General features: G+C 47.3%; 2 protein-coding genes across 2 annotated transcripts in view; one reads left to right on the top strand and one right to left on the bottom strand.

Moving 5' to 3' along the window:
- Nucleotides 1–2,824, top strand: part of WIPF3 (WAS/WASL interacting protein family member 3) — a 30,250-nt gene extending 27,426 nt beyond the window's left edge. The window contains exon 5 of the mRNA XM_081800349.1: nt 1,293–2,824. Within this exon, the coding sequence (XP_081656475.1) occupies nt 1,293–1,409 (117 nt within the window). The 3' untranslated portion in view covers nt 1,410–2,824. The remainder of the gene's footprint in view (nt 1–1,292) is intronic.
- SCRN1 (secernin 1) overlaps nt 1–12,866 on the bottom strand; it is a 61,760-nt gene that overhangs the window by 4,678 nt on the left and 44,216 nt on the right. Inside the window, exons 5-7 of the mRNA XM_081800346.1 lie at nt 12,574–12,768; nt 10,198–10,363; nt 657–837 (exon numbers count right to left, since the gene is read on the bottom strand). Coding sequence (XP_081656472.1) covers nt 657–837; nt 10,198–10,363; nt 12,574–12,768 — 542 coding nt within the window. The remainder of the gene's footprint in view (nt 1–656; nt 838–10,197; nt 10,364–12,573; nt 12,769–12,866) is intronic.

The raw sequence follows: 12,866 nt of genomic DNA, 5'->3' as shown, positions 1-12,866 counted from the left end.
ACCAAAGCTTGGGCAAGGGTAGGGTAGGGTGGGGAGTTGCACACTGAAGAATAACTTTTTTAAAAAACTGGAAATTTGAGAATCTTTTTTTAAAACTTTTTAAAATTATAGTAAAATACACATAACATAAAATTTTCTGTTTTAGCCAGGTTTAAGTGTACAAGGTCAGTGGCATAAGGACATTCGCCTTGTTGAACACCCATCACCACCATCCATCTCCAGAACTTTTTGAAAGGATTACTTTTTTTTTAATAACATAGGACTGCACCTTTAAATAAAATTTTGCCAGCTTGTACAACTTTCTACCCCCAAAAGTATACAAAGATTTTTAGACAGCAGGAAAGCAGTTATCCCTACTAGAACGGCACATTTCTGTTATTCCCAGGTAAACAGTAAATGAAAGAGGGATATTTCGAGCCCACTGAGTTCTGGAACAACATCACAAGTGGAGGCTTTGTTTCATTTGGATTCTAGAGACTGGCTGGAAAAATTAACAGCAGCCTTCTAGGAAAGGCCTTGGGTATCTGGATTTCTGGAAGGAGGCAAGCTGGCGAGGAGGAAAATGATGAGCTCCATAACCGCTCCCCTGCCTCCCCTCTCGAGGCCTTGCCCCTCCCCACCCCACCCCACCCCTGCGGGCCCGTTGCCAAGCTCACCTGGTCGCTTTCAATGACAGCACGTGCCCACTCGTGGGCCTTGTACAGCTCATGCCGGCGGTCTGGCTTCTCCAGGAACCGAGGCTCCTTTTTGGCAGGGTCGTTGTCCCCAAAACAAGGAGACTGTGCTTTGGGGACAAGTTTTACATCATCAACAAAGATGAAAGGCTTGAATATGGACCTGGAGAGAAAGGAGGGGTGCTTCAGCTAAACTGAGCTTGAGGCTTGAGGACACCAGACTGTCCTTTCATTCAGCAAACACTGCCTGAGCCAGCTCATGGTGGGTGGTGGGTGGTGGGTGGTGGGTGGTGGGTGGGTGCCAAGACAGAGACACCACTGCATATTTTAGTAAATATTTTAGTAAAACTGTCATTTACCAGCTGCAAGTTCTTCTATTAACAGCAAGGAGACATCAAAACAGACTTGCTTTGTTCTGGGAAGACCATTTGAGAGGCCCCTTTCAGTTACATAAAGTCAGGCAAACAGACACATAGTGTCCAGAGAAGAGGGTGCAGTGGGCCATCTATCGGCGTTGAAAGAGGTCTGCCTTTCTCTACCACGGCTCGCTGGACAGTGGCCTCTTGGAATGGAACGCTCTGAGGCCCCATCTCTCTCTCTCTCTCTCTTTTTTTTTAGGTTCTACCTTTTTTGCAGATGCCACAAATGTTCCCAGAGTCCCCTGAGAGGACACACTGCAGAGAAACAGAAGCCCAGCTGTGTGAAAGAGGAGCTCTGGGCATAGGAGGTGACTAATGCAAGAACTCATTCAGCTCTCTGCCACGATGGTATGCCTTCGGAAAAATGGCTGTGTGCGCACACACATCTGTGCATACCTGGGCACATGTCCACACACACAAACACACACACACACACACACACACCCCCAACAGAGCCATGTTTCTAAAAAACGGCATCCTGGGATCCCAAGCCAACAGGGCACGTGGAGACCACAGCTGAGCGTAACATAAGGAGAGAGCCTCCTCCTCTCTGCACCCAGAGCAAACAGTGCCGGATGAAAGCAGCGCTCCCGGGCCCTGAGGGTGGGCCGCGTCCGTTCAGCCGCACGGTGGGGCGGCGCCGCGGTAACAAGAGGAGGGAGAAGACCACACGCAGACTCCCATGGGTACTGATGGGATTGGGGTTCTTTTCTCCCCCCTTAGCGGGCGCACCTCGGCCACTCAGGTGGGATGCTGACCCCTGGGCCTGAGGGGGCTGGGCCGAGGGGACCACAGCAGCCGTGCCGTTGTGTACCACACAAACACTTCCAGGTGTGCCGTGATCTGCAAAGAGCCAGGAACCGATGACCCGGACTACCCAAACTGTGTCGTCGACGGGAGACATCAGCATCGCCCTCGGGCCCCACCCCCATCCTGCCGAATCAGAATCTGCATGTGAACAAGGTCCCCCGGGGACTCCTGACACCCCAAGTCTAAGGAGCACAGCTAGGTTTCCCCAGCTATCCGAAGGCAGAGTGTTCCTGAAGGTAGAACATTCCTCGGAAACCTCTCATAAGCCAAAGTGGTGAAAGGCAAAGAAGCAATTACCATTTCCTAAAAGCAAAAATCCTCTTGGGATTTCTTGTGGTTAGTGAAAACAGGTACCGTACTAAGTCCCTCTCTCACAAAAGCGAAGTGGGGTAAAGCAAACTTACGGATAGTGGGGGAAACCTGTAATGAGAAGTGACCTCTTAGATTGGTTCCCTGAGGTTATCAAGGGAAGGAGGGCTCAGGAGAGGAAGGAAGAGCCTGAAGTCACTCTGTAAGACTGGGCTCCGGCTAAGGTAATGTGAATATTAAAAGCAGTGAGACCTTCATGCCTGCCGCTGGTAAAGTGGATGGCACTGATGAGGGATAGGTGCCAGGTACCCTGCTCTCGCAGGGGATGCGGACACTCACAGGAGACTAGACCCATCTCCTGGGAAGCACACAGCACGCCAGCTACTTCCACCAGGCCAAGGCCGCCCAAGGACCCGCCCCGCCCAGGATGGAGTGGGGCTACCCCGCACAGAGGGATCACAAACTGCCAATGGCCACCTCCTACAGCCTCTTGAACATACATCGGTCCTTTTCCCTTCTACTCAGTGTTGCATGGATGACCCTGAAGGTGAAAGCAATCGATGCAAAGCTTTAAAGGGTCTAAAGCAATTCTGATTATATAACGTTGAATTATCCAATGAGTCACGCGGTTGATTCTGCAGAAGGGCTGCTATGTGAGGGGGTCACTGGAAAAGGGTAACGGAAGGGGGAGAAGGAAGCAGGAGGGAAATGGCAGGAGGAAGGAGAGTCCCGCACAGAGCCATCCAGAACTAACTGCCTCTGGGTCCTTCTGGTCTCTGACCTCACAGCAGGCAAGCACCCCACCCTTCAGGGCTAACAGCACGCGGGGCTCTTGAAAAGTCCGTGTGCATCATACCGTCCACCAGCCGACATTCATCTGCAGCCTCCCCGGCCAACGCAGAGACCCTTCTGTGGGAGACGGGGCCTGGGCTCCTGCTGCACAGCCCGGAGCCTGTGCAGTGCACATCTCAGCTGCAGGGCCTGGGCTGGCCAGAAAGGGCCAGAGCCATGACTTCCACGGGCTAACAATGAGCGATGGGGCTGGCACAGGCTCGACCTCTGGCAGGGCTTTACTTGACCATGCCTCTCAGGGCCACTCTGGCATAGTGGCCCCGTGGGCGAGCACCGTGGCTCTGCGGACCCCGAGGGGCACAGTCTGGGAGATCCCAGATCTGCCTGACTCATGACAGTGAGGCCCACTGGGACTGAGGATGGGCTGGGCTCAGGATGAGGGTGGGCGTCCCCTCTCTACTCTGACCAAACATGGGGACACTTGTGTTCCCTCTCTGTCCCTCATCTGGACTAAAATGATCTCTAAGGTCCCTTCCAGCTTCTAAACCTGTTATTTAATTTCTCTTTGTATGTCGTGCAGCCCATGAACTTGTGAGTCTGACTTCAAGAAGTTCATGGTACGCACAGTCGTGGTCTTCCACATCCAATATCCAAGATAATAGTGTAGTAAAAGTCAGAATACTCCATGTAACTTCAAACCCATTCCAGACCCGCTGGAATGTGGAGGTTAGTTTAACATCATCAGTAAGGGTGTCTGGTGGCTTTCTTAAGACAAGAGGCGCCATATGTGTATCCTTCCCATCTATCGGTTTTCTTTTTTAAAATAAGTAGTAAATATGAGGAGGTTCCCATAATACTCTAAAGCAGCCAAAGCTCTCCACGGATTTTTTTTCCCAAAGTCTGTGAGGAAGCTGGCATCCTCAACTGCTAAAAACATGAGGCATAGATTTGTCAAGTGGTTAAAGGGAGATATTTTGAGATTGAATAAAAATTACTGCTCATGTCAAACTGCAATGATACTAATATTTATTTAAGTCAGAACGTGGGAATTATAACTCGGTCTTGATTATTTGTGCCTACGTATCCAAAAAAAGCAGAATGTGGATAACTCAGTGGTCCCCAAACCTTCTGATTTCTTGCCAAGCCTTACAGAAAATCACACTAAACTTCCAACTAGGTGAGGAGAATCTCTGCCATTTTCCCACACTTAAAGCTCAAAGGGTAGCTTCTTAAATGCCCCTTGATCAAATGTATGTTCACTAATGGCCCAGAAAGTAAATGACGTGACCAAGGTCACATGTCCAGCCAATGGCAAAGTTGAAACTGCCACCAGGGTCATGAGGCACCACCCCTCCCAGGCCACCTGGACAGGGCAGGGCACACTTCGTCATACTGTGGAGCTCTGCCAGGCTGTCCCAGGGATGGCTCGGAGGCAGGACACAGCTGAGGGGGCTCCAGAAAGCCAGTTCTGCTCTGTCCTCGGTTTCGGAGAAGCCACCTACCCCGGAATTCGCTCCGGTCACTCAGCCCCTCCACGGTGTGCTGTGACAGGAACACAAGATAATAGGCCCAGAAGGGGGGAGCGCTTCCAGTGGCAAAGGGCAGCCCCGCAGCCTGGTTAATGAGGAGGTTTATAGCTGGCTGAGCTGCTCTGAAGGGACAATCCAGCCTCATGAGGGACAATTAAACAAAGGAAGCCATGAGCAACACAAAAGAAACCACGTGACCACAGCCGTCAGCTCTCCCTGAGACAAATCTCAGGTCTAAGATGCAGTCTGATGACAGGAAACACAGCAGGGGCTTCCATGGTCTGGCTCAGAGGTCTGCAGAATGTTAGCCTTGGGTGACACTTGGAGCCAAAGCCAAGAAACACGCTCCCCTAGAGGCATCTTTGCCTTATCCGTCCTTTCTGTCTTCCAAAACCTCATGATAGATGCACTGAGCCAGTGTTAAAAAAAAAAAAAAAAATCTGTTTTCCTTTCAAAACACGATTACCATGAAAACCCCTACCATTTTATAGTGTATCATAATTTTCAAAGTGCTTGCATTCACTTCTCCTGGTACTCCTATTTATCCATTCATTTACCAGTAAATATGTGTTGAGTGATGACTGAGTAGCAGACACCTGCTCTGGGTGCTAAGGATACAGCAATGAACAAGGCCGGGCAAGAATTCCCATCCCATTTTACAGATGAGAAGACTAAGGCTCACAGCAGCTAAGTGCTTGGTGCACAGGCACGTTCCCAGTCAGTGGCAGATGGAGAACTACATTCAGATGTCCAAAGCTGAGGTCAGTTTTTCCCCACTACTTCTCACCATTATATAGCCTTCTGTTGGGTTTTTATACACATTGTGCAGAAAAACAGAATACTTTTTGTGCTTTGGGGTTTGGAATTTTTATTATCAGCGGCCAGCCAGCACTTCTGACCTCAAACATGGCTCTGTTCTCACCGAAGGTGCAGACAGTCCCGTGGCGACTAAGCCAGGCTTATGCGGCGCCCTGGAGTCCCCGGCAGAGCCGCGGAGGGGAGTCAGGCACACGGCGGGGAGAAGCACAGGCTCCCGCTCAGATGAATCTGCTAAACTTTCAACCAAGCTCAGAAGAACCCAGAAGAGCCAGTTTTCTCTCAACTGCAGGTGTCCCTGTGCATGGGTCATTCTGGCTCTTCACTGTGAGTCACTGTAGTCACACAGTCACAACCACATCTGGCTGAGAGCAGGACCTACCAGTGAAGAGCCTTTCTGTTAAGAGGAAAAGCGAACTAGTACTTTCGGAGCATGACAAGCTTAGGGCTGGATCCAGATACTCTGGAAGGTTTTGAAGTCAAAATTGTAGGGTGGGAGAGAGACGGTGCTGGATGGATCTGGGATGAAATTGCCGGGGGGCGGGGGGGTGGCTATTTTACACGGGGGCCTCAGCTCTGTGGCCGTCTGAGCCCTGCATGGCACCAGAGCTGTATTTACACAGGCTGTGGAGTGTCTTCACCAACAAAGAGGTGCCACTGGTCACTACATTTGAATTAACCAGATGAGACAGTCTCAGTTAATCCAATTTAGCCTCTCAAGCTTAGTACACCAGGAGAAGAGGAGGAAACGCACGTGCACGCACACGCGCACACCTACTCCAGGTCCCTTGCATCTCCCCTGCTCTTTGCCACTAGTTAAAGAAGGCCAAACACCGTATTTTCCTAGAACTTTCTTTCTATTTTCTATTTCCTAGGCTTAAGTACACAGCCTAAAACAATGAGAGAAATGGGTTAGGAAATAGCCTTCTAATATTTAAAATGGAAAATTTTTAAATTTTCTCCCCCTCCTGGTTGATCCATCCAGTACGTTGAGTATTTGTGGGCTTTCTCAGAGCTGGGGGCCTCTGGGTGATGTGCCGGTCGGACAACTGTATCTGAAGCAAATAAGCCCTGACCCACGATGTCTGCCAGTTTCTGCGGTGTAACCCATGGCAAGTTCCCAGTGTGATGTCACTGAACACAGGGGTTGGCAAGAGAGGCACATAATCAGCTCTCGCTGGCTCCAGCACCCTGCGGGACTCCGAATGTCACGGTCTCAAAGTGCTAAGGGGCCTCTCTACTCTTTCCCCTTCCAATTCTTCATGTCGCTGAAACTTCGGCAAGTGCCGGCTTCCACCAAGGAAATGGCTTACAAAGGTCAGAACCAGAGTGCTAACGCCAATCGGTGTCACAACATGGGTGACAGAGGCGCCGGCTGACTCAGCAGAACATCAGTGTTACAGAATCTGCCTTCTCAGTAAAATTAACGAAAGGTCTTTTGCATCTCCCTGTATCTCTCAATCTCTGACTTCTGCATCTCCATCCAGCTCTCAAACTTGCACAGTACCTGGTGCATACTGGGAAGGAAGGAGAAAGAGAAAAAGAGAATGCGAGAACAAATTACTTCGAGAGAAGGATCTGTAATGAATGCAGTGAGCAAAGGGCAGAGACATGCTGAAGCAGACAGAGTAGTCAGATCATATCCTTTGGTTCCAAACATGAATTGGGAGGGATAAAGAACACAGTCTTGCTCTAGGATCATAATCTTCTGCAAGCCCCCTGCTCTGAAATGATTTCCTGAAATCATCTCTCTAATGTTTTTAGCGTCAGCAGAAGCCAGCTAAAATTTCCCCGGTTTACCACTTAAAAGCCCAAGAGTAGGTAATTATGTTTCCTGCTGACAAAATACAAAATGTTAAACATGCCCAATTAGAGAGACACATGGAAATGTTCAATGTGTGACAGTTCTCATGGTCACAGTAAGAAATGCCGCTCACTTAGCCCTGGAAGATAGAAATGAATGTCTTCCGGAAAGCCCTTAATCTTCTTTAAGGTCTTTTCAATTAATTTAACCATGAATAATTTTCTTTTAAAAATCACTTGACATTTTCCATATTCAACAGAAGGTTATTTCCCAGCCCAAGTTTAGAACTGTACGAGACCATGTACTTCAGTCTAGGAAATGGCATTCCTTATATCAGTGCCCTGGCCTCACAGAGCCCCGTCTTCTAAGCACAGTTGGAGCAGGTGCCTGAGACATCAGAAGCAAAAGGGGTGGTACAGGCCTTCTTTGGTGCAACCCACTCCCTCAAAGGCACCTGGTCCCCAATGAACATATCCAAATATGTTGGCAGAGCATTCCCGTCACTTTAAAGTAGGGCTCTAAGTGCCCACATGTACCCCTGTGAGCCAGCAGAGTGTTCTCAAGACGCGGCTGATCCACCAGCGATGGGGGCATGCTGAGTCAGAGTCCATGAGGGCAAGCCCAGACGACAGGGGAGGACGAACCCCAGAGCTGGTGGACCACAAAGGGGGCGAGAGCGGGGCCATCCATGAGACCAAGCATCGAGCACTGGGAGATAAGATCAAGAGGAGGCAGCTGGGATCAAACAGGAGCACATCCTGGGAGGCTGGCTGGAACACCATGGAGCTGAGGCCAGCAGAGGGGCCACGCAAGGGTGGCTGGGCTCGTTTACTGGAGGAGTGGGGGGTGGAGGAGAGACGGAAACCTAATCTACAATAGGACACTGCTTCAGGGCTCTCTGCATTTGCGCATGTTCCCTCTACCAAAATGTCATTCCTGCTTTTTGTACCCAACAGACTCTTCCTCTTTCCAGAATGCCTGGCACTCAAGGGATCCTTCCTCCGTGAAGCTTGCTCCTTCATCATCTCCTCCAAGCCACCTGTTACCTTGTGCATACTTCATCCCTAGTACCCAACAAGCATGATATTTGGTATATAGTAGGTGCCTAATAAGTTCTGTTGAATGAATAAATGAATGAAGGAAAAACTAAGAATAGCTTATACTGAATTTAATAGTCAGGTCCTGCTGAAATTGATATTGGCAGTAGTTTATTTTTATTTTTTTTTTAAAGATTTTTATTTATTTATTGAGAGAGAGAGAGAATGATAGAGAGAGAGCATGAGAGGCTGGAGGGTCAGAGGGAGAAGCAGACTCCCTGCTGAGCAGGGAGCCTGATGCGGGACTCGATCCTGGGACTCCAGGATCATGACCTGAGCCGAAGGCAGTCGCTTAACCAACTGATATGCCCGATATTGGCAGTAGTTTAAAGGTAAGGCTGAGAGGCGCCTGGGTGGCTCAGTCAGTTAAGTGTCTGACTCTTGATTTCAGCTCAGGTCATGACCTCAAGGTTGTGAGACAATGCCCCGCGTTGGGCTCTCTGCTGGGTGTGGAGCCTGCCTAAGATTCTCTCTCTCCCCCTCTCCTGCTGCCCCTCCTCCCCACCCTACTTGCACACACGCTCTCTCTCTCTCTCTCTCTCAACATAAAAAAAGAAAAAAAAAGAAAAGAAAAAGGCCAAAAGGTCAAGAGAGGTACTGGGCTTTCCCCTGAGTCATCTAAGAAACAGTCCCTAGCTAGACACCATCACTGTCTTATATTCCTGGAACAATAAGAGAAGAATAAATACGTTCGGCTGGAAGGAATGAAATTGAACAGCTACAGACTTCCTGGTAGCAGTCAAAGATTTGACACCCAATATCCAAACAGTGATAATGGTTTTCAGCCAATGGAACCCCTAAAAATTACCAGGGAAACTACTGGAATAGAAAGTCTTCTAGAGTTTTCCAGGCTGAGGATCAGTCTTAGTTGACAGATTCCTGAGCCCACCTTAAAGATTCTGACACAATAGGTTTGGGTCAAGGCACCTGTACTTTTCAAAAACTCCCCCAAGTGATTCTGATAACGAACAGAATCAGAAACCATTGGATGGTTGTGTCTAAGCCACTGACAATGTGATTTGTGGTATATGGGACTGAACACTACCAGGGAGAGGGACTGCTGTCTGCCTGGCAAATCAGAGATAGTCTTAATAAAGAGAAGTTAAACCTACTGTGTATTTCCTTGGATTATCTCATTTAATCCTCCCAACAAGCATACAAAGTAGGAGCCAGTGTTATCCTCATTGCACAGTACAGACACTCAAGCTTACAGAGGTTAAGTAACTTACCAGCCACTAAGTGAGACACATGGAATTCAAAATCCTGGCAATTTATTCTAGAGGCTGTGTTCTTAAACACTGAACAATACAACCCCTTTGCTGAAGTATGTGGGCAGAAAGCAACCCCCTGAAACACAACGTCTTAAGGAAGCGGCCAATGCACTTGACATTGCTTCCATCTGCACGGCCTCTGGACCATTTTGTCCTCTAATTTATAGGAACTGACTGCTTTGATAAATCTTGGGCATTTCTGCATCTGTCTCACTGTGTGGTTATTTATGTTTGCATCCCTCAAATATAGCACAACACCTGGCCCATGATATCAACTCAATACATATTTGCTGAATTTAAAACAATTTGATTCCATGAATGTCATAAAAATGATGTGACTAAGGGCACTTGGGTGGCTCAGTCAGTTAAGCGTCTGACTCTTGATCTCAGTGCGCGCGGATCTTGATCTCAAGGGGCATGAGTTTGAGCCCCGTGCTGGGCTCTATGCTGGGAAGGGAGCCTACTTAAAAAAAAAAAAAAAAAAAACAATTGATGTGACTAAAGCCAAGAGCTTCCCTTAGTCAAAGTTCTTTGTGCTCATCGGCCACGCTGACCACAACTGAACAATGTGACTCAGCTACAGAAGGGGACATACAGTAACATAGTATATACTTATTGGATGAGCTTTCAAGGGAAGCACATACTTTCTGCCAGCACAGCTGTGTCTCAGACAAACCTGGAAGGATCTGGGGTCCCAGTGAAGTAGTGAATGCATGGCGAGCTTCTGTTCTGAGGCAGAACAGACACTACGCTGGCTGTGGTAAGGAAAGACTCGGAGTCTACACAGACTCCACTGGCTTTGTCCCGCAAGATGTCGATCATAGTCTGCACAGTGATGCTTTCTGTAAAGAAAAAAAAAAAAGACAGAAAGAGAGAAGCTATAACAGTGGCAGGTTGTTAACCAAAATCCATTCATTCCTTTTCCATTTTAGTAACAGAACCCTTGAATGGATAGCTGGGAACATTAACTGCCCAGCTACCAGACTACATTTCCCAGCTTCCCTTGTGGCTACGTGTGGCCACATGACAAATCTTGACCAATGGGAGATGAAATGATATGTGCAACTTTCTCGTCACCCCCATAAAAAGGACAGTTTGCCCTTCACCTTTCCCCTCCTCTTGCTGCTGCCGAGGACATGCCTGCAAGTGGACCACAGATGGAAATTCTGTGTTCAAGCAGAATAACCCACCAGCCCTGGACTATCCATATACATCTAGACAGTAACATGGGAGAAAAATAAGCTTCCATTGTCTTTAAGCCATATTATTTTGGAGTTTCTTTGTTGGAGCACTTAGCAATTCCTCAACAAATGCAGTACGCAATAGAATGATATCCATAGGAAAGTACATGCAATCTATGCACACCACTAAGCAAGCTCTCTCGTACATTCTTGCTGGTTAGAGTTAATACGATATTTGGAGAATGGCCTCTGCAATGGCAGAGATTCACACAGAGAAGTATTTAGAATATTCAGAGCCATTATGACTATTGGCTCTGACTTCAATTAAACGTGTCAACAATTCCTTAACTACACAGGACCCCAGCTTTACATTTTCTCTCTCTGATTATAATTCATTAAAACACTATTCTTACGGTCTGTGTTCAGAAAGATGGAATCAAAGCATCACATAGGGGAAAGGTGTCTTAAACTTCACTAACACAACTCAAATCCTTTTTGTAAGTTTCTATTTATAATATGTCATACCTAAAAATATTAGCTATAAAAGCCTTGATTTCTTCAACTACCTAGTGTTCAAATGTTCTCATTGTCTCATAAATGAGTGTATTGATTTAAATCAGGATCCAATAGGTTAATAATGTCTCAAATCTCCCCTAATCTCTGCCTCTCGCTTTACTTCCTTGCATTTTATTTGTTGGGCCGTTTCTCCTATAGAATTTCCCACAGTCTGAACTTTGCAGATGGCACCCCCTGGTGTTTCATTTAATGTTCCCCCACCCTCTGTATTTCCTGTAAACTAGTAGCTAGATCCAGAGGCTTCATCAGATTTAGGTTTGATGTTTTGGTGGGACTATGTCACATCTGGTATTATATACTTTTATCAAGCTAGTTTTCTTTTTAACTCTTAGGGGTTTTTTTTTTTAAGCTCTCATTTTAAAATGGATACTTTCTTACCTTCCTACCCTGAATCCATTAATTAAGCTCCAGGGCAAAAGTCCTTGAAGTGTTCTTCTATATTAAGCGTCAGCAAACTTTTTCTTAAAGAACCAGATAGTAAATATTTCAGGCTTAGGGGCCACACCATCCCTGTTGTAACTCACTGTGAAACTGTGCTCCTATAACATGGAAACAGCCATAGACAATCCCTAAATAAGTGTGTATGGCTGTGTTCCAGTAAAATTCTGGCTGCCAACGGGTCATAGTCTGCCAACCCCCGTTCTGAATGATCACAGGTTTAACTTACAAAACACAAAACACAAATATCACTGGCAAATATAAAATGTGGCCACGGTGGCTTCTTTGGAAGGGTTCCCACTCAGACACCAAAGTAACAAGCTATCCAGTCACCACATGTACCTCAATTTGGATTCTGATTGAGTCAATAACTGGAGGGAAGACAGAGGGTTTGGGAAGAGAATTCAGGTCAACAGTTCAACTCAATACATGTTCACGGAGCAAAAGACTATAATGGGCACCACAAGGGGATCCCACGATGAATAAAGGACAGCGCCCCGCCCTCAAGGCCCAGCAAGCCAATGAGAGAGGTAAACGCAGAAGACAATAAGTCAAATATACAAAGGCTGAGGTAGAAGGAAGCCTGCAATAAGTATCATAAAGACACCGATGTTTAAAGGCGAAATAACGTCAGAAGGAGAAGAACCTTCCATGGATAAGGAAGCGTCCTACGACAAGAGATACATGTCGTCACCCTGCCGGCTCCTCAGGGGCGTCAACACGGGTCGGTCTCTATGTACAGGGTCTATTGTCATCTCCTCCTCTTTGCTCACCCTCCTAAGATCAGACAAGTTCTCTGAAACAGCTACAAGACAACCGGTATGAGAGGGAGAATCATAAGGGATATGCAAACTCACCTTCTTTCTTGTCTATGCTGTCTTTGCCCGCACAGCAGTCTAGATGGTCATCAGCTGAAGAAAAAACTTCAGAAAAATTGAACTCATCCTCTCCCGTCCACCAGCCTTGACTCTGAGCATAACTCCTGAGTTCAGGGTGCTCCGCATCGATCTTAGTGGTGACTGAAAGCTGATTGCAAATGCACTTCACTCCCTCTGCAGAGAGTACAAAGCCCCGTTAGTTGGAAATGTGCTTAGAAAGACTTAGTCAAGAAATGGAAATTTACAGGGAATCCCTTCTCTGCAATTCAACT

Source organism: Leptonychotes weddellii, chromosome 12, assembly GCF_054177405.1.
Source record: "Leptonychotes weddellii isolate Sample4059 chromosome 12, ASM5417740v2, whole genome shotgun sequence".
Lineage (NCBI taxonomy): Eukaryota > Metazoa > Chordata > Mammalia > Carnivora > Phocidae > Leptonychotes > Leptonychotes weddellii.
Note: the sequence above shows the minus strand (reverse complement) of the source record. Positions and strands in the feature narration are given on the sequence as shown.